This window comes from Euprymna scolopes, chromosome 22 (genome assembly GCF_053919585.1).
Source record: "Euprymna scolopes isolate OS-2025 chromosome 22, ASM5391958v1, whole genome shotgun sequence".
Lineage (NCBI taxonomy): Eukaryota > Metazoa > Mollusca > Cephalopoda > Sepiida > Sepiolidae > Euprymna > Euprymna scolopes.
This window is the reverse complement of record NC_136503.1, coordinates 69,141,347-69,164,697: the sequence shown is the minus strand read 5'-3', so window position 1 is coordinate 69,164,697 and position 23,351 is coordinate 69,141,347. Positions and strand designations below refer to the sequence as shown.

The window sequence follows — 23,351 nt, the reverse complement described above, 5'->3', positions numbered from 1 at the left end:
TATTTTACTTTTTATTTTATTTATATTATTATTTAAATTATTATTTTTTTAAATTTTACTTTTTATTTTATTTATATTATTATTTAAATTATTATTTTTTAAATTTTACTTTTTATTTTATTTATATTATTATTTAAATTATTATTTTTTAAATTTTACTTTTTGTTTTATTTATATTATTATTTAAATTATTATTTTTTTAATTTTACTTTTTGTTTTATTTATATTATTATTTTAATGATTATTTTTTTAATTTTACTTTTTATTTTATTTATATTATTATTTAAATGATTATTTTTTTAATTTTACTTTTTATTTTATTTATATTATTATTTAAATTATTATTTTAAAAATTTTACTTTTTATTTTATTTATAATATTATTTAAATTATTATTTTTAAAATTTTACTTTTTATTTTATTTATATTATTATTTAAATTATTATTTTTTTATTTTACTTTTTATTTTATTTATATTATTATTTAAATGATTATTTTTTTAAATTTTACTTTTTATTTTATTTATATTATTATTTAAATTATTATTTTTTTAGAACGTCTTAAATAATTCGAACTCACGTGAAAGATCTTTTTGCGTACAGAACGAACGTTTTTGCATGTTTACACTAAAGGCCTCTAGAATATTTAGTTAGTGTTTGTATATTGCGCCCAGAACGCAAAATATTGGAATAAATTCAATATCTTGAGTAAAAATAATCGTTTGATGGGGGTTGAGAGCTCCTTAGAAGCGGAATGGAATTCGCTTGGTGATAAAAAAAAAAAAAAAAAAAAATATTCAGAACATTATATTTTTTAGCGGGGGGTGGGGGCAAATTACTTTATTTAGGCATATTGGAAAATCACTATTTGGGATTGCTTATGATTTAAAATGACCATGATAGTGTTAGAAGCAGAATGGAATTCTCTTGGTGATAGAAGAATCAAAATTTAAAAATTCTCAATTTTAGGGAATCTGGGTCCAAATTACCTATACTATAGACATTACATAATGATAATGGTTTCATTATCTTGTTGTTGGAATTACATACAAGCTGTTTTGTTTTAATTAATGCGAGTCTTGACATCATCCTTTTATCAGTTATTATAGCAAAATGGAATTAAGCAAGAAAGATGCACTTCAGCTCTATCAGCAGCAGCCAATAAAATGAAAGAAAAAAACGGATGTTGCTGCTCCAACTCTGACCGAAGACCACTTTCCTTCCGGACAATTTTTTCAGCTTGATTGAAGGCAAACCTGTGAATAAAACAACTGAACGTGTTATGGAGGAATGGGAATTATCTATCCTCACCGCACCATCATTACCCACATCACATCATGACGAAAAACTGTGTTAATCTTAGCGATTAACCATGTAAGAAAAACGAACGACTATTGCTGAGTGGGATGGTTGAAGCGCTAGAGAGTTTTTTTCTAGAAACAAAACATTTCCAAAGAGGAAGCTCTTTGACTGAGTGTCTTAGTGCTTGACATACTGTCAGTGGACATTGTAATCGAGAATGGTTTCGAGATTATAAAAGCCTATGCATCCACTCATAAAGGAAAGATGCACTTCAGCTCTATCTGTAGTATACGAAGCATTTGCCAATATAATGAACCCCCCCAAAAAAAACGGGTGTTGCTGCTCTAACTCTGACCGAAGACCGCTTTCTTCCGGTAATCGAAGGTCAATCCGGCACAATTTTTTCAGCTTGATTGAAGACAAACCTGTGAATTAAACAACTGCACATGTTATGGAGGAATGGAAATCATCTAACCTCACCGCACCATCAAAGAGGGAGAGATCCTGCGTTAATCTTAGCGAAACCATGTAATAAAAACGAACGACTGTTGCTGAGAGGAATGTTTGAAGCGCTGGAGAGTTTTTTTCTAGAAACAAAACATTTCCAAAGAGGAAGCTCTGTGAATGAGTGTCTTAGTACTTGTATGCAAAACGGAATTGCCGATGGTGGATGGCAAAATGGTCTCACTTCTTCAAGAAGATAGTGGAGCCTTCTGTCAACTATTTTGTGCGACACGTCAATCAGCCAACGACCCTGCTGTAATCGAGAATCGTTTCGAGATTATAAAAGCCTATGCATCCACTCATGACGGATGGGTCAACTCGAATGAGATAGGTTACACCAGTCAGAAAAGACAAGGGCATTGTTATGAAAACACAGTGAAGGCAGACTGACATTGTTTCACTTCAAATTGCGTTCATTGAACTTTGTTCAGAAGATATTGCATCGGTTGTCCTGTGGACAGAAGGACTGGAGGAAAGACGGAATAATTTTTTTTATAATGCAGATCCTCAACAACGCGAAAAAATAATGTCCCAATGCAACCCAAGGGATTCATCATGTACGAGTGGAGAAAATATAAACAATGGTCCGCATGCAACAGTTTTTCAGCTCTCAAAATCGTCTTTATCCGTAACAGCGTCGATCTCGAAAATTTTGAAACGTTCATGAGTAACACCGGCACCCTCCAGACTATCAAAAACAAACGTGTGCATGTGGAAGCATTGAAAACCTTGGGCATCAAGATAATGCTTCATCTCAGAATTGCCTTCGTCGATTAGAAAGTTAAGCCATGGATTATGATAATCCCGAACTACCATCAAATATGTGCCTACTGTTGGGAAGTGTTCAAATTGAATGACGGGTACTCTATAGAAAAATAGAGTGAGAGTCAAGTAGAATCTTGAAACAAGTACGTTCGGGCTTTCTAAACTGGCCCAACTGCACGATCTCGGCAGCTGCCCATCAAGGAGAATATTCATGGTATACTTTGCCGAATGTTAATTATGTCGCGCCCTGAAATCGCTTCACGATGCACCAACTTCACTGTAATATTTGTGATGAAACTGGACACACAACAAGGTCAAGAAGACATACCTGCTTCAGCTATGAAACAATTTTAAATAGATTTATTTTATTATCGACAAGTTTACTTTTTGTTTTTGTTGTTTGTTGTTCGCCCATTGAACATTTTCAACGAAATGTTACTTAAATATCGGAAAATTTCCATTTTCCTTGAAAAACAAATTTTTTCGATAAAAGACTGTGTTTGACCCCTTAATACCTTTTGATTAGTCTTTTGTTTTAAATGATAATGCGTATAAAATCTATTTTGTAGTACACCAGGTCCCCGCAGTGAAAAATTATAAGAACGATTTAAAAAATGATCTTTTTTTCCTGAAAAAATTGGGAAAAATTGACGAGAATTATGTGTTCTTAATAATTATCTGATTTCCAGTCAATTTTTTAAAATTGAATGCAATCAAAGACTTTTCCATTCTAAATATTCAGAAAGGCGATAAAAAATACTTTCAGATAGGTAGAAACAGAATTTTTACGTCGTGTTTCCGATAAAAATGATGAAGGTTTGAAAATTTACCTTTTATCGGCGAAATTTAACTTAAATTACGGGAAAACCGATATCTGACCGATTTACAAAAAAAAAAAAAAAAAAAAAAAGAAAGAAAAGAAGGCCGATTTTAAGTTGCTCTCAAATTCAAACAGTTTAATATTTTAATCTCTCGTGATTTGCATTACTCTCTGGACTTTGTAGTTTTGATAAACATAAGAAAATAGTCTTTAATTCCAAAATTAATAAATTCTAACTCTGGGAAAAATGTGGTTTGGACCTGGCCTTGTGTATCATGCGGAAGTAGCTATCCGAATACGCCTCCGGCACAATTGTTCTAGCCCAAACTGTTGACTCGTGAATCGGTGAGTAGCCAGATATGTTCTGCAAACGCCCGGAATGTATTCCTTAAACACTGAGATCCGCTCATCAATTTTCTTCTAAACCCCTGTGACTTACGAAAACTTGAAGGGATATGTTGTTCCACTTTGACTCCCACGCACTCAAGAGTTGGACCCTCTTACACTAAGATTTTAATTCATAAATTACTAAACTTTTATCTAGTGTGGGTAGAACATCTTTCTGAATTACTGGGAAAGCAGTCCTAGAACCAAATACGACACGGGGCTGTACAGCAAAATAGCAACGGGACACAGCGGACCTAATTCTCTCAGAAAATCCTTTACTGATAGAGCCAATAAAGGAGACCGGACACATGGGTGGGCAAAAGAAAATGTCGGTATTAAATTTTGCAAGGTTTTCATGGATATATTTGAAAATGATGCCCCCGGGGAAACCATTCTTAATAAGAATATCAATTATCTTCTTTATTCGTTAATGTAACCCCCGATATTCTTCATGGATCCATGGTGTAATAGATAAAGATGCTAAGTTATAACCATCTTTCGGAAGTTGAAGGTTCGATCCTACTTATGGGCGATTCCAAGAATACAATTAAGAATTACTTAAAACTTCTACCGGATATGTCTAACAGAACGAACACAAACTTACACATTTAATAAAAAGAAAGTCCGTTCGAAATTCTTTGCAGATTTCAGAGTTCGATAAAACACACCTGAAGAAGGTCGACGGTCACATCATCCGAAAAGTTGTGAAAATATCATCCAAGATCAGAACAGTTGTCTGAGTTATCCAAGCAATACAAATTAATTATCTACATTTAAAGGGGTCCGAAGCGTATTTTATAAAGCTGTGAACTATTTGCGATAGGACGGTGTATATAAAAACCCGTTTGGGGAAAGATGACATAATCACTCAAACCAATGTAAACACCGCTATTGCATTACATTACTGCACTTGATACGTAATTCATAATATCTGCATATGTAGACGCACACACACACACACACACACACACATCATTCCATCGAGAGCATTAAGAGTGTAATCGCATCCCGATGTCTGAAGGATGTAGATTGGGAAACATGGCAATTCATAAGCTGTGATCTGTTAAGTGCTTCACTGGATTATTTATAAGATATATTGATCCTTTTTTCCGACTGCGTTTATCTCACTGATGCGAGGTCTGCGCTGCATCTTGCCATTGAGATTTCTGTGGCGAGAGCTTTCAAAAAGAGTTTACGTAGAGCACCTGGTTACCCGTTAAGTGCGAACCAGGCTCAAACGCTTATATAAATAAGATAGAACCAGGCTCAAACGCTTATATAAATAAGATCATTTTTACATTGTAAGAATTTGATAAAAACATCCGATTAGAGGTCGTATATTTTAGCTGTTATATCATAACCCCCCCCTAAAAAGGTATAATGACGAAAGACTATATATTGCCTTATCCTCCAGAAGAGGATTAACTCATGACAACAGAACAGGCACCTTATTACCTTCAAAAGAGGAGGTAATGCCCGAAAAGATTGTTTCATGTCAAAAGAATATATACTATACTACTTCCAACAAAGTAGGAGGTAATGCTTAGGAGGATGGTCAACAGTACAGATATTATACTACCCATACTTATTTGAAAGATAGTACACTATTTTGAAATAGTATAGTAAACTCAATTGAGAATTAAAATATATTAAGCATTAAGGAAATGATCTTCCAAAACACATCCTAAGATCACCCATAGACATTTATGTCGACGACACTAGCATCTGTTTCAACACATCAAAGACCGTAAACGACCAAGTTCTCTACGATTCTCTCTCCTCTAGTATTAAGCACGTAGTGCAATGGAGAAAGAGGTGGCTAGTTAATTTTTATGCATCTAAAACCAAGCTTTTATCTTAACATCAACGCTCTGATATCCTTCTGGCATCAATTGAAACGAATGGCTCTTGTCTTGGAGAGGCTCCGTGTTTGGACAAGATTCTGCGCTTGATTTTTATTCCTCATCTACAATTGAACACGCACATCAAATCCGTTGCCAAGGCCACTGGAAAAATGGTAGGATCCTTCCATCGATCCAGTAGATACCTCACTCATTCTCTACTTATATAAGAGCCGGGTACGTCCGAGGATGGAATACTGTTGCCACACTTGGGCAGGAGCTGCTAGAAAGAACTTATGCTGTCTTGACAGAGTTCAAAATAGACTTCGCAGCCTAGTAGTGGATGCCCTTTTCTCTTTCCTGCAACCCATTTCACACACAAAAGACGCCTGTCTACTTTATCGTTATTTTCATGACAAGTGCTCGTCTGAGCTTTAATCTATGGTCTCCCTTCGCAAAACACTGGTCTAGTTGAAACCGCTATCAACACTTTTTATCGATTCCTAAACCTAAACGTAGATTTCATCAACAAAGCTTCTTTCTTAGTACTTCGCCCTGTGTAACTTTCTTCCGGTTGAGTGCTTTCCAGCTGACTACGATTTGGTAGTCTTCAAGTCCAACGTATACAAATTCTTGATGAGCCATGCCCTTAAGTAATCCAATTTACCAAATTTCCACTACGATATTGTCTCATTGACTATTGTACACTCATGAACCCTTACTGGGCCTTGATAAGTGGGGACTTCTATGTAAAAAAAAGGAATATTATAATTTCGACTACAGACAGACAGGTACCAAATCAACATTCAATGAGTATGCGCAAAAAAATTATGTGATTATCAAGTTGAGGTAATAAACATGAATATGTCCAGGTTCCTTCACACAAGAATACAATTGGTTCGCGTAAGCTTTAAATACGGACGGGTACAGCAGCCTGGGAGAAACGTTAAAGATACGAAGAAAGTCTAAATCTTAGATATATTAACAGCTGCAAGTTTAAACAACAGTTAATTAAGGCGACTTACTAGATTGTATAACTCGATTTGTGTTATCAACACTATGCAGATACTTAAAAAAATACATCACTTTTTTCGAGACGTACCAAATAATATGTGGGTGTGATCGTAAATTTGACAAACCTGAACGTGCAATGCCTGGGCCTTACTCTGTTGATTATAATCCACTTACCTAAAAGATAAAAACAAAAGTAAAGTAGTTTTAGAAAAACATGGATGCGAAAATACATTCGGCGTAAATAAAAAACAACAACAAAATAGACTAAAAATAAAAAATAAACAGTCGCTGTAATAAAAAATAAACAAACAAAAACAATGAATTTTCCATATTAAACAACAATTACAACAACAAAAGAACACAAAAGAAATAAGCAAACAAGGAGGTAGAGTTAAGAAGTACAGAAATAATGGGTTGTCGGAGACAGCTTCTGGCTTGTTTACAGTGATTGTTTGTTAACACCATTATCATGATTCATAGAGCAAGGAAGAGTGTGGTAATTCGGTAGTACTCGGAAGAATCACATTTTAATTTATAAAAAAGTATGACAGTTTTATTGTGGGTGTTTGTGGTTGCGACGAAGGGTAAGTGGATTGGCAAAAGGAAGACTGCCTGTCAAAGCTAAAAAAAGACTAACTCCGACTTAATTCAGGTCACTTGTTATGTAATCACCTGTGACCTTTGACAACTAACATCTCTCTCTATTAACAACCGATATCCTTGTCTTTTAAATAGCCTTTCGCAATGTAAATTATTAATTTTGATTGATGGCCAATTGTCGTCAGTTGCATTCTCTATTATTTTTCCAAATGGCTTTTTGGAAAATTTCTATAACTTTTTTCGGTACACGACCTTGATTATTGAACAAGAGTCCATATAGCGATGCAGTAGAGTAGCTGGTTATGTTTACTAAAGCAGATGAAAGGACAGGTGACTGGCATAATGAATAAATTCCAGCCTATGGTATCCCTTATGCAGAATTAAAATTCTCATAGATTCATTCATTTTTGGATTTCAATTTTTAACAGTATTTGAATTTAGGCACTAATGCTGTTGGGAAAGGTATAAATGTAAGCGTGCCCCTCAGCTAGAGGTAAACAGAGACTTTGGTTTTGTTTATCGTATATATATTTTTTTTCTTCAGTTTTTTTGTTTTGATAGTGATAAAGCATCCGGTAGGATAGCCAAATATTTATCCGCTAATTAAGATGCCTCAACCCAGAGTTCTTTTTAAAATTCTAACCGTCCCTTTAAGTAAAATTGGTTGTATCTTTCTTGCATTTGGTTTCATATATATATATTTTTTAAATTCTTTCTGTTCGCTCCTTGTTCTGGGGACTTCCTCATTCACTTATAATGGAATATTTTAACCATTATATATAAAAAGAAACGAGAGTTAATACTTTGGTGGAGAAATATCGCAACCTAACTCGAGACTACAGACTGCCTAACTTAAATAACGCAAATACTGACAAACTTTATTTGTATTTAGTATCTTGTGCAATATATTCTTTCTAGATAATCACGTTTTTTACGTTATTTGTTATAAGCCTTTTCCTAGAGCAAAAACATTCCCATAATTACTTGATCAATGGAGATCTTCCTAAGATTCCAGTTTCTTTCCATGCTGTATATAAGATCGTCGTATTTAATTATTTTCTTTATCCCAGCCAGCTCTGTTTCTCCCGCTTGTTTCATATAGTTATTTCCGGTTTAGAATATTCGTTTACTAGGTTGGTGGTCGTGGAGATTTTGCATGACTTACTTCTAATAATGAATCGGTTACAATACATGTTGCATCATGTCGTCATTTAAATCCTATCTTTTTTTTTTACACGGTGGTCACCACTTATCAAGGCCCGGAAGCCACTCAGGGATAAGGGTTATTGCAAGTACAGTACGTAAGTGTGGAGATTTGATGAAGTGTTTACTCAAGGGGGCGGTTCATTAGGAATTTATTAACGTTGGACTTGAAGACATCCAAGTTGTAGTCAGGTGGGAAGCAGGCAGACGGAACAGAGTTCCACAGGCGTGCAGTTCTAAGAAAGAAGCTTTGTTCATGGAATCTACGTTTTGATTTCGGCACAGATAAAGAGTGGGGGAAATTTTTGACAGTGGATTCAGCTAGACGGGTGTTTTTCGTGAAAGATTGGCGAGGGGGGACCAGAGATTGGAGTTCAGACGAGCACCTGCCATGGAAATAATGATAAAACAAGGATAGGCTCGCAACGTCTCTTCTGTGGGAGAGAGGTTGCAGGGTAGAGAAAAGGGCATCCCCCACTAAGCCACGAAGTCTATTTTGTACTCTGTCAAGGCAGAATAGGCTGTTTTTAGCAGCTCCTGCCCAGATATGGCAGCAGTATTCCATCCTTGGACGTACTTGGCTTTTATATAGATAGAGAATTGCATCAGTAGTGAGATATCTTCTGGAGCGGTAGAAGGATCCAACCATCTTTCCAGCGATCTTGGCAACAGACTTGATGTACGTGTATCTTTGTCATAGGACAAAGCACATGAGACATAAAGGTGTTATATTGGTTATAAACTCAGATTGAGCGATTGGCAAGCCAAGTTCAAATCTTTTTGGTACATTTTCTTAACATCATAATCTAGGATGGAGAAGAGAAGGGGAAGAGCAAAAACAGTAAGAAATTAAGATGGAGATGAGGATGAAGAGGGAGATTTTATCTGGTTGTTTTGTTTTATGACAATTTTCGACTTCTTTAGTGCCGGACCAAGTAATACTTCAAGTTCTTTATATCTTCGAATATTTATTCATGATGTTTGGTTTGATTGTTTTGTTTTACGGCACATCAACCGTTTTAGAATTATTTTACGCCGAATCCAGTAATTTTAGAAATACAGTGTTTATACTTCAAGTCCTTTATATCTTAAAATATTTATCTATGTTGTTTGGTTTGGTTGTTTTGAAGAATAAAACTGCTTTTACTTTTGACTTTGCAGTACATGATTGAGTTGTGCTAAGTGAAATGAATAAAACAATAGCATCAAAGTTTTGGTGCATCCTAGGCTAGAAAACAATATCTTCAGACAGCCTGATTTGGATGTGAAGAGTAGTGAAAGGAAAATAAAAAGTAAACGAAGGAAAAAAAAAAGGAAAGTCTACATTGAAAAAATAGGAGCAGAAAGAGGAAAGAGTAAGGAGAAAGAGAAAGAATTGGGAAAAGATGTAGGCGGAGCACGATAAAAAGGAACAAAAAAATAAAGAGAAAAAGAGGGAAAAAGAAAGAAAGAAAAAGAAAAAATGGAAAAAGAGAAAGAAAGGAAACGAGAAAGAAGGGGAAAAAGAAAGAAGAGGAAGATAAAAAGGGAAGATAAAAAAGGAGAAAAGAAAGAAAAGGAGAAAGATTGAATAGGAAAAGAAAGAGGAAAACGAAAGAAGAGGAAAAGAAAGAAGAGAAAAAGAAAGAAGAGGAAAAGAAGTGGAATATAAATAGTCAAGAGGGAAAGAAATATCAAGCAAAAAGAGAAGAGAAAAAGGAGAAAGGAAAAAATGAAAAGGGAGAAAGAATATGAAAAAGAGAAAACACAAGCGCAAGAAAAAAAAACAGGAAGATGAAAGAGAAATAACGAGGAAAGAAAAAGAAGGAAAAATGAGAAAGAAAGAAAAAAGAGAAAGAAATGGAAACAAGAAGGAAAGAAAAAGAAAGAAAAGGAAAAAAAGGAAAAATAAGAAGGGGAAACAGAAAAACGAAAATGAAAAAGAGAGAAAGAAAAATAAATGAAAAGAGCAGAAGAGAAAAATTATAAAAAAGAGGTAGAAAGAAAAAAAAAAGGAAAAGAAAAAAGAGGAAAAAGAAATACGAAAACGAAACACGAAAAAGAAACACCCAATAACAAGAATCAAAAAGAAAATACAATTGTAAAAATGTGATGATCCGGAGGCTAAAATGACAAACATGGATAAAAAAAAAAAATAAGAATGAAGAAAAATTGGCGTAGTGGGCATTAAAAAAGATTATTCGAGAAAATGAGATAAAAAAACATAACCTTAAAAAGGGGGAAGGTATTCCAGGAAAATAATTTAATTCGCCTTTTAATATTCAGTACATAAAGTAGGTCACACAGTCTGATTTTAATCACATGAAATAAATGCATACAAAAATAGTCCATTAGCACTTTTAGAAATTCAAGTTTCTGTGATCCTCGCACTAATTATAAGTTTATATTACACAAGCAAGAAGACCTGACGTTGCCAGGGATTGAATAAAGAACTCTATATACTTCTGTATCCAACCGAAAACACCGTATTACACATTTTATGCGAGCGTTCTATATTTAACTAGCAGGACCCGTATACGGGCATTGCTCGGTGAAAGTATGCCTCTCACCCCACCAGTAGTAGTAGTAGTAGTAGTAGTAGTAGTAGTAGTAATAATAATAATAATAATAATAATGAACTACAGTTGTTAATGGGAACCACTGTCGGTCCAGTAAATCAGCGGACACTGGCACCCGTGGCCAAAATGAATATACCGTGCCGAGGTAACAACGTTAGTATCTATAAACCCATTCTTAACATGGGATTTGATTAAGTGCTGTTATTATTCTGTGCTTTCACCTAAAGTCTCAACATTGTGTCACGAGGTAAAAGAAACAACCAAAAACACTGCGGCGGACTTGAACAATGATTCCCATAGTCTTTAAAATTTTTCTTTTAACTTTGTCGTAATTTTTTTTCCGGCGATCATCATCGAGTACAAGTTTAATTTTAAGATTTAAAAAAAAAAAAAAAGAAAGAAATTTAAGGTAGTATTTTTAATGACTGTAAAAGTCGGGGATTAATAATAAATGGAACATACACTTTTTGCGTTAAATATTTCGCCCTTTCTGTTGGTAAGGTGTGTACATTTTTTCAAGGTATTTTGTGAATGTTACAGCTAAGCGTGTAATCTATTATAAGCGACGTAGAAATTTGCGAAAAATTGTGGTAGCATTAACAACGCGAGTGACCCCAAAAAGGAGATCTTTACTGTAGTAGAACGTTATAATTCCAAATTTAAGCCTGCAAGCGCTGATAATCGCCTGAAAATTTAAAGAATAAATGAAAAATAAAAGTAAATGGTAGAGCAGTGTTGTTCAGGCCCACCAATTCTTTTTTTTTTTTTTTAATTATTTTGCAATCTGAAAGTTATGCGTGTTTTCAAGGTTCGAAAAGGGTAAACGTGTTCAATAGCTGACCCTAATTGGGTTGCCAGACTCTACTAAATATCTGACTCCCAAATCTTTCAGAAAAAAAGACCAAAAAAACGGCCAAATCGATAACTATAGCCAGATTTTCAGAAACAAAAAAGCTAAATTTAAAAAACCAACAATGTGTGTGTAAATATATAAACAGTTATGCATTTTACACGTTCTTATTTTTTGTGAGCTGATATAGATTGATGTTTTTCATATATATTTATATATTGGAGAGTTTTGCTTCCAAATAAACGCGTCTTTTTAATTACGCTTTATTCCGGAAAAAAATACGGAATTTTATTAAAATAAATGCGTCGGGGAAATAAAATTGTCGACAAAAAATAAGTTCGTTTCATTTCGTTTAATAAACTTCCGTATTCTTTTTCGGCATAATAATAAAAAAAACGCAAATATTTGGGGGCTACCCTCTTCAATTTAGTCCACAGTTAACATCTTCGATATAGCCATATTCTCTATATAGCATTAATTAAGGTAATGTTCAAAGTTAAAAATAAAAGTGACATTAATTCTTTATCACCGCCTTTCATATTCACCTTAAGTTGACATCATATAGGTTTTCGGGTAACCTGTAAATGAATAACGCATGCTGACAAATACTCTTGCTATAAACCAAACAACGCGAGCGCGTGCGTTGATTGGTTTATAGCAAGGGTATTCGCCGAAAAACATAACTATAACATAACTATAAAAACTATTTGTCGGCTACAATTTAACATGCGATATTCATTATCATAATACCGGAAAACCTATAAATGTTGTCAAATCGCATGGAAATTATAAAATAATTAACAAATAAACTTCTGTATTTAAATATTTTTTAGGAGATATCTTGGTATAAAAGACGCAAATATTTGGGATCTAAATTCTCCAATTTAGTCCAGAGTTAACGTCTTCAATATAGCCATATTTTTATATAGCGTCAGTATTAACCACCAGCGATCTACACGTAGCGTATTTAATGGTAAAAAAACAACTCGATCGTAAGGTTTATTTATTTATTTTTTGTTGTTTTGACAAAGACGTCATAATATGTCTCTTAGTGAAGCTACATTTTAATGTTAGTAAGCATTTGCTTATAAAGTGAAGAACTGGATTCAGCAACAGGAGAATTTTCAGAGTTCAGATAATCAGAATGGACGGAATCTGGAGATGGGAGTCTAAAATATTTATACATCGAAAATTGGAAAGATTATGTAAGTTTATGTATGTATGAGCCAGTTACGGTCGGTGTAATCACAAAATTTGTGGACCGTGTAGAATTCGTCCTAGTGACAACTGGAAATAGTGGTAGGACTAAATATTTAGAGAGAACAATACGGCCCCCCCTTCCACTAAAGATGTTGCGATTGTGATGGTGTTGTTTGTGGGATGCAATGTAGTATTTTTTTTTATCACAACTGAATGTGTCTAAAATGATGTTCGTAAGCTACATAAGATTGTGACTATTAGCTTAGATGTATTGAATTTGTATGTGACATCCGTTGTTGCAAATCTACGATACTTTTGTCCAGAGTGGAATTTCTGCAAGAAGAAGCGGAACAAGAGGAACACAAAAAGAACAAAACATAGAGGAAAGTGAGGATGGTGTAAAGGATGAAAGTATACCATTGAAAAACAGGAGAGACGAGCAAATGCGAGAGTGACACAGACTTTCCAAAATAGTCAGAAGGAGTGAGAGATCAGATTAGGGTGTCAAACCTCGCAGGTTCAGAAAGATGTAGCACGGTAAGTAAATGATGTTTCGGTTAAATCTCAAGAGACAATGGATACCCCCTGTAAGGGTAATACGCGGGTAATTGTAAGGCAAAGGTTGCGCAATCACCAACGACACCTCTACTGAATTGGCATTGTTTGAGTCCAGTGGCAAGGAGAGGTCCAAGACGGCTGAAAACAATGCCGAGATAAGCGGAGAGCATATACAGCACCTGGAATTCCCCAATGGTCACCCATTTAATACTGGCCAGGCGTAACATTGCTTAAATTCGAGAATCTAGCGGGAACTGCTGTGTCAACCTGCATATACTGTATCTAATTAAATGAGATAGTCAAATAAAAGATACGACTTTAAAACTATTTTGTTTAGGTATAAAATAAAATAAATTAAAAGGTAATATATTACCTTTTAATTTCAATTTTAAACGCGAAGGCAGACGCCACTATAATGTTATAGCATTTTTGATCCAAATAAAATATACTAATCCATGTATTCTCAGTAATATAGTTTCAGAATATATATAGGGTTATGAGGATGTAGCCTATATTTAACACCCTAGGAGTAATTCACGGAAAAACAGAAACTACAAATTACATGTGTACGAGGGGCGTTTTCAAAAGTAATGCCTCCTATTTTTTCCACGCGAATATATCGGGTGGAATTCATATGGCATTGCTATGAAGACTGAACTAATGCATTCATGACCTGAAAATTTCATCTCTCTGTTGCAGATATTGACGTTGTGGGACTCTAAGAAATCAACCTCTATCATGGACGTGCGTCAGAAGTATAGATGCGTCACTGAATTCCTGACAACAGTGCATTGATAATAGTGGTGACTGCATAGAAACATAGATTCTGGGACACAAAAACTCGCTCGTTTTAATGGTACCACTCCTGCCTTCGTAGCTCTTAAACTTTCGGAATTAAAAAAAAATAGATTGTTCACTTTTGGAACGAGCCTCGTATAAACTGGACTTGTGAACTAATGTTGTCTGAGAAAATAGAGGAACCCACATTACCCTGGGTGGTGAACAATATACAAAATACAAAAAAAAAACAAAACAAAAAAAAAAAACAAAGATAAAAAAAATGAAAAACAAACAAAAAAACAAAGATCAATAAACAAAAAACAACAATACAAACAAACAACATAAAAAAAAAACGTATCCGAAAAAGCGGTGGTTATTATATTTCGGAAATTTTTAGATTATTATTGATAACGTATAGTTTATTCCAACCGCTGTTCTTATCTTGGATTTTAATATCGCAACGTTTCAGCCGATGTAACCGCCCAAACTTCTTCGTGTGCGTCTCACAGAGCTGGAAAATCTTTTTTGTCGAACACAGAAATCTGTAGCAAATTTCAAACTGAATCCTCTATTTGATCCACGGGTATAGAGTATTCTGGTTTCGTCAGCCCGTCTTAAGTACTAATTGTATCCTTAGTATCGTCTGCACTGAGGATTGAACGTTCACCCTCAAGAAGACTGTCACGTGTTCATGTCGGCAAATAAAGGATTTTAGTTGAAAATTACGTACAGATTTTTGGAATACGACTAAATACACCTAAAGAAAAAAAGTCTGAAATTCCATCGACTAAATTCTTGTGCTGATAGTCGTTCGAATATCCAAATAATACACTGTCTGACGCTCATACTATTTTTAACTGCTTTCCCAAAATGTACATAATAACTTTTTTTTAAAATGTATATATAAATATCTCACTCTTCATAGGATTTTCCTCTCATCTTGGTATATTTTATTTTCCTCAATCATCATTATCATTCTCCCGAGGAAGTTCTCCGAAAATAGGGACGAAACGTTGAGAAATAAAAAAAAAAGCGAAAAATGCTTTTCTTTCCTTTTTTCCATAACGTTATAATATCATACCTGTTTTATTTTCATAGTATTTGTTGTTTTTTATTTAACAAATAATTACCGCTTTTTTTCCCTTTAGAATTCATTCTTATCTGGTACGTTGTACGGCATTCATACAGATAATATCGGGTCAGCTTTCCTCGAAGGATTAACTTTCTAAGAGATATTAGATTTCTTACAAGTCACATGTACTTCGTAGATAGCAAAAAAGCAAAAACAAAAACAAAAAATCCTGAATATCTAACGTTATCCAATACGTTATAGCCTTATTCGCAAAGTAGACAAAAAATAGAAAAAAAAACCCCAAAAACTTTAACTCGCTTTTTTCTTTGTAACAACATTTACTTTCTCAATTGGCTGTGGCGTCAGTCACGTGATCAGGAACGTTCTCCACGCCTTTAGCGTGATCTAAAACGTTTTTTTTTTTAACGTGATCTCCCTTTTTAAAATCTTAATTTTTTGTCACTTCACATGCATTTGCGTCCGCGCTACATTACACACAAGAAAATTTGACATGTTAGTTAGCCTTTAACATCACGCTGTTGACAATAGGTTAACACAATTTGTTATATAGGAAACTAGCCTGGGTGTCCGGCATTGCCTGGGTGTTTGAAGGTGTGTGTTCAGCAAAAAAAAAAAAAAAAAAAAGTGGTAGTAGGCAGGCAGGTTCGAACACTAACCCCAAAGGGGGAAAAGAACGTGAAAAAAAAAAGCGTGACGCCTTTGCTGTTGCGCCCATCACCAAACCGGACGTGACAAATGTTTAAATTAAGGCGGGTCAATCGAAAAGAGGGAATGACTTTCGAAAATATCGGAAAAAAGCGACTCCTCCCTGTAGAAAGGTGTCCAGTCGAGGATGAATGAATTAATGTTTTTAGCCAATTTTTCAGTATTTGTCGAGCGAAGGTCGAGCTTCAAAATGATACCTATCTCGTGAAAATCCGTCGCCTCTGCCGAAAGTTTTAGGTATACATACATACATACATTTAAACAGACAGGTGAGATTTATATTATAGATAAGTTCTAGTTTTGGTTGCTAGTCCGCAATCTGTTTGGACGACGTTATTTATAGCAGCAGGGAGGTGTCACTGTCCTTCCACATGCAACGCCTGGTATTTCCAAACGGTCACTCATCTGGTACAGACTAGACTTAATGTGAAAATCCTGTAATCAACATAATTATATCGTATAGTTCTTCCTTCTCGTCAAGGATTTTCTTAGCATCCCATTTTTTATAACTTTACTAGCAGGAGGGCTCGACGTTGCTCGGGGTTCTGGATATGACCTTAAACTGTATCCACTGGTGAGGCCCCAACTTGCGAGCTTTGAGGAGTGTGGAGCCACCCTTTAATTGCCGTTGCTCCCATGATTACGCTGAATCGGAGTGGTAGTACTTGTTAGCGTCTCAACTATGGGTTAAATAGAAATCGACTTAAAAAAAAAACTAAAAAAAACTGAGTTCCAAATAGACTTCGTAGCCTCGTAGGAGATGTCCTTTTCTCTTCCCTGCAACCCCTATCTCACAGAAGAGATGTTGCGAGTTTGTCTCTGATGTATCGTTATTTTCATGGAAAATGTTCGACTGAGCTTCAGTCTATGGTACCCCCCTTCGCAAAACTTTAACAAGAAACACTCGTCTAGCTGAAAACACTATCAATAATCCCCCACTCTTTATCTGTGCCTAAACCTAAACGTAGATTCCATGAACAAAGCTTCTTTCTTAGAACTGCACGCCTGTGGAATTGTCTTCCGTTTTCCTGCTTTCCGGCTGACTACAATATGGTTGTCTTCAAGTCTAACGTAAATAAGTTCTTGATGAGCCGTTCCATGTAAGTTATCAAATTTACCGAATTTTCATTACTAATGATTACTATATTGTCCAATTTCTACTGTACACCCTTTAACCCTTATCCTTGAGTGACCTATTGGCCTTGATAATGTGGTGATGCCTGTGTAAAAAAACAAAAAACTTTTCATCGAAATCACTGGATTTTGCATTAAATAACCAACCAACCGACGTTGCTCGGAACTGAATGAGGATATGCAACGAACATTCCACATTGCATATCCTTTTATTGTCACGGAAATCAATCAAATCGCTCATTTTTTCAATCAAATGTATTGCTCGCCTACTCTAGGATGGGACCCACCTTGGTGCACCCAGAGGAAGATCCACATGCATTTCCACAGTGACTTTGTTCACAATGCACTATAGTCTTCATTGTATTGTAGAGTACTGTTGATTCTATAAAATTATTTTTCTGTGAAATCTTGAATTAAAGTTTTAAATGCAACAGTTAAGAACCATGGTTTAGTTGTGCTCTAAACACACACAAATATTTCAAACGAACCCCTGTCTTATCAAAGTACTTACTTGATTTAATACGCCGGCCCCTTCTGCTTGTGCGGTGATAAAGCTTCTCAAATGCACTTGCAGTATGAGGCTGTGTTTGGTTAAAATCAGATTATACCTTCATACTATCATATTTTCTATTATCAATTTTAGATATTTATCGGAGGCATTCCGATACAAAAGCTAAGACCCCCCACCTCTAAACACAGGAGGAATATTGGTGTGAAATAAAATAGTCCATTTGTTGTTCTTCGAGACTATTTACGATCATTTGAAGAGATCTTCACTTTGTAAACAGAAGTAACGTCTCTTAGGTGTGAATATTATTACACGTAGCTTTATTTTAGATATAAAGTGTTTCCCTTGTTTTTTTTTTTTATCTTTCCGGTAGTACACTTTATTTTAAACATATATGTTCCTTCATGGGTTGCTATTAATTTTATAAATAAGATATCCCTCGATTCAGATCTAGAAGAATGAGCGCGAAACCAGTCAGTTAGCTTCCCAGTTTTTGTTTTGCTCTCTACTTTTAATCAAGAACATCAAATCATATCATCTTTTCATAATTACTATATATATATATATATATATATATATATATATATATATATATATAAAGAGAGAGAGAGAGAGAGAGAGAGAGAGAGAAAGAGAGAACGAGAAAGAGAATAAACGACAAAAAGTTATATTCCAAAATTCATGATGTTGACCATCTTATAATTTATTCCTTTAATTCAGTTGACTTATACAATTCTTGACAGTATCTGTTTCGTAGCGCAAAATCAATCACTTAATTCTTATATCAACTGAATTAAAGGAATAAATTATAAGATGGTCACAATCATGAATTTTGGAATATAACTTTGTAATTTATTCTAAATATTCGCTGTCTAATTACATTGAACTTCTTAAATAAGGATTGATATATATTATAAGATAATATATTTCTCTCTCTCTCTCTCTCTCTTATATATATATATATATATATATATAATGTAATTCTTGGTTCGTTATAAGCGAAGAAAACCATATTTCTACGTTACCAATTTATTTGAAATTTTTAGACAACCCATCTTTAGAATCGAGGGATGTTTTTATGTTATTAAAATAAATTTACCTCGCGAATTATTAAAATATTAAATAAAATAAATATATTTTCGTAACGTTAGTGTGAACATGTTTTGTTGATAAAACTGAACTTCCAGTTCGATTCATTTCACAGCCACGAATTGACGAAACGAAGTAGATTTCATTTTCTGTTTACTCGATAAGTAAAAAAACAAAAAAAAAAAACATAATTCATTTGTTTATCTTCCAAATTTTTTAATTTAAACATTTTTTCTTTATTATATAAGGCAAAAAAACGTTTGTCGCTTACTTTTTGAGTTTTTTTGTTGTTTTTTTTTGTTTTTCGATATAAGATTGGTTGGTAAAAGTACAGTTTTTTTACGGATTGGTAATTTGCTTAAATAATATTTGGTGCTAATGCAAAGAGTAGTCCGCGCTATTTTTTTTAAATCGTATTTCCAGGTTTAATTAAAGTTTTATTATGTTTTTTTTATTCAATTGTAAGGTTAAAATACAGATTAGGTACAAAACACCCTCTCCTCCCCATGTTAAGAATGGCTTTTAAAATAATAACTTTATTATTTCACACGGATCACTCTCTGCATGAGTACTGTACTTTCACCTAACAATTTAATAAACAAAACATGGTACTTATGCAGATAAAGTACCATAATAATATAATAATAGAATAATAACGTTATTTGAAAGCCATTCTTAACATGGGGAGGACATTTTGTTACTATTCTATACTTTCACCTAACAATTTAATAAACAAAAGATGGTACTTATGCAGAGAAGGTACCGTGCTGAAATAACGCTATTAAGAAAGCCATTCTTAATATGGTAAAGGGAGAGTGTTCTGTAACTATTTTATATTTTCACCTAACAATTTAATAAACAAAAGATAGTACTTATGCAGAGAAGGTACCGTGCTGAAATAATACCGTTATTTAGAAAGCTAATCTTACCATGGGGAGGGAATTTTACATCTATTCTATACTTTCACCTAACAATTTAATAAATAAAAATAGATAGTACGTATGCATAGAAAATACCGTGCTGGAATAATGTTATTTAGAAAGACATTCTTAACATGGGGATGGTATTTTGTAACAATTTTGTCCTTTCACCTAACAATTTAAAAACAAAACATGGTACTTATGCAGAGAAGCTACCCCGCTGAAATAATGACGTTATTATTTAGAAAGCCATTCTTAACACGGAGATAGGGGTGTTTTGTAACTATTCTGGACTTTCACTTAACAATTTAATAAACAAAAATTAAACCTAAGCAGACAAGGAACAGTACTGAAGCATTAACATTATTTAGAAAGCCATTCTTAACATGGGGAGGGAGGATGTTTTCTAACTATTCTGTACTTTCAGTGCTAATGCAGAGAGTGATCTGCGCTATTTTTTAAATCGCATTTCCACGTTTAATTAAAGTTTTATGATATGTTTTTTATTCAATTGTAAGGTTAAAGTACAGAATAGGCACAAAACCCCCCATCCCCATGTTAAGAATGGCTTCTAAATAATAACGTTTTTATTTCAGCACGGATCACTCTCTGCATGAATACCGATTAATGTTTTGTTGTTTGATTTTTTACCGTATTATTTTGTTTTTTTTCAAGAAAACCCTTTTTAACAAAGATTGAAAGTGCACGATTTTTCTTTTTTTTTTCAGAAGTTGTTTTTATATAAGAAAATATGAATGCTTTTAAAGAAATTGGGTGCTCGTGCACGTATTGATCCGTGCTGAAATAATAACGTTATTATTTAAAAAGCCATTCTTAACATTGGGAGAAGAGGGTGTTTTGTACCTATTTTGTACTTTAACCTTACAATTGAATGAAAAAAAAAAAACGGTAAATTTTTAGATTTGGTCCACCTCCACAATTTTTTTTTAAATGACGACTTTTGTAGGTTTTCGACTATGCTGAATACAGAAATCGCATTGAAATTTTGCAGAAATAAGTAGTTATCGAGATATTAAAAATTGTATAATGCATTGTAATCTCTGGCAGCCATCTTTTTTACACGCTTGCGCGCGTCATAAACAAATCTACGCGCGTAAAAAGATGACCACCAAATGCATAAAACAACTATCTATATCTCGATAACTACTTATTTCTGCAAAATTTCAATGCGATTTCTGTATTCAGCATAGTCGAAAACTAAAAGTCGTCATTTAAAAGAAAATTGTGGAGGTGGACCTAATCTAAAAAAATACCAAAAAAACATAAAACTTTAATTAACCTTGGAAATACGATTTAAAAAAATAGCGCGGATCAGTAAGTGCATTAGCATCCATTAATCGACTCACGTGACCTTATTGCCAAATAAGGTCCGGCTACAATGTTGAACGCGCCGTTCACATTGTTTTTTTTTTCAAGTTAAATTCAACTTTCACAATATCTTTTTATTTTTTTATAATTACACAATATCTTTTCTTAATAATAAATTGTTAGTTAAAAAATCACAGAATAGTTACAAAACACCATCCCCTCTCTAAGGCTGAAAAATATTAGGTACTCATGTAGAGAGTGATCCGTGCTGAAATAATAACGTTATTATTTAAAAAGCCATTCTTAACATGGGGAGGGGAGGATGTTTTGTATCTATTCTGTACTTTAACCTTACAATTGAATAAAAAACATATCATAAAACTTTAATTAAACTTGGAAATTCGATTTAAAAAATAGCGCGGATTAGTAAGTTCATTAACACAAGAAATTGTTAGGTAAAATGCAGAAAAGTTTCTACCAAGAAAACCATTATTATTTTTTTTGCTATTCTTACCAAGGGGAGGGGATGCTGTTTTATCACTATTCTGTGCTTTCAACTAACAATTTATTAAAAAAACAAAAGGTAAATTTTCACATCAGGTCCACCTCCACAATTTTTAACATGGGTAGGTTGGGGGGGTGTTTATTCTGAAAGCCGTTCTTAACATGGGGAGAATAGTGGTATTTATCCCAAAAGCCGTTTTTAAAAGACAAAAGACAGGTAAAAGGTTAAAACATGTGGTTAGGCATGGGTATTGTTTATTCCGAAAGCCGTTCTTAATATGGGGAGGTTGGGCGTGTTTATTCATGGCCATCAGTGAATTATAGTGCATAGTACAGGTCTTTATATCTCGAAAACTAATGGCCTCTGCAAATTTTAAATGAGATTTTCTTATTCAGCATAGTTTAAAATTCTGGAGGTGGACCTAATTTAAAAAAAAAATACCCTCCCCCAAAAAAGATATCGTGAAATTTTAATTTAAGCGCGGTAACAAAAATAAAATTAGACAGAAAAATACACCTTTGGGTTTGTACTTGCACAAAGACTTGAAAAAGTTGTCAACAAAAACAAATATATAACAAGTAAATATTTTCAAAGGCAAGATAAGTTACTTTTCTACCTAATTGGATAATTTTTAGTGTTTTTATTTGGTTTGTACTACTGTACATATAGATTCGAAAAAGTTGTCAAAAATAAATGTATAACAAATATTATCAAAGGCAACATATGTTACTTTATTACCGAAATGGATACTTTTTTTTGTTTTTTTAATGCAAAATTTTTATTCGGCTCAAAAAACACAGCGTTTACTGTTATATTTGAAATACTGTTAAAAACCACTGAATACATGTCTGCCTATGTCACAGTAACATATATTGAGTAAGTTCCTGACAGTATTTTGTATAGTTTTTTTAGTTTTAACTCATTTTCCCAAAGTTAATGTGTTCAACAGTCTGTCGCCATTTGTATTTTTCAAATATACGGATAAACACTACATTTTTTAAAACCGATTAAACATTTTACACTAAATAAAAACACTAAAATCTTATCCAGTTAGGTAGAAAAGTAACTTATCTTTCCTTTGATAACATTTATATTTATTTTTCAACAACTTTTTCGTTTCTGTGTTTAGTAATACAAACCCGTTTTATTAACTATAACGTTTAGTCGGCTCGACGAACAGTCTTTATCAGTATATTTGAAAAATACACACGGTGATGGGCACTGTTGATGATGTTAAGTTTGAGAAAATGATTTAAAACTAAACAACTATACAAAATACTATCAGAAACCCACCGAATATGTCAGCCTATGTCACAATAACATATAATCAATAGCTGTCTGACATTGTTTTGTATAGTTTTTAACTGATTTTACCAAACTTAACGTATTCAACAGAGTCCGCGACCATTTGTCTTTTTCAAATACATAGATAAACACTGTGTTTTTGAGCCGATTAAACATTTTACATTAAATAAAAACACTAAAAAATTATTCAGTTAGATAGAAACGTAATTTACCTTACCTTTGCTTTCATTTATTCGTTTTTGAACAACTTTTTCGAATCTGTGTATAGTACCCCCCCCCCTTACCCAAATATTAATTAAAAAATCACATTTTTGAATACAATAAAAAATAAAATTATTTAGCGTTTCAACGTTTTAGCAACTTTCGGTTTAATCCACTGAATG

General features: G+C 33.7%; 1 protein-coding gene across 1 annotated transcript in view; it reads right to left on the bottom strand.

Annotated features, from left to right (window-relative positions):
• Positions 1–351: 351 nt before the first annotated feature.
• Positions 352–23,351, bottom strand: part of LOC145243459 (uncharacterized) — a 542,590-nt gene continuing 519,590 nt past the window's right edge. The window contains exon 2 of the mRNA XM_080106354.1: positions 352–6,805. Within this exon, the coding sequence (XP_079962480.1) occupies positions 6,791–6,805 (15 nt within the window). The 3' untranslated portion in view covers positions 352–6,790. The remainder of the gene's footprint in view (positions 6,806–23,351) is intronic.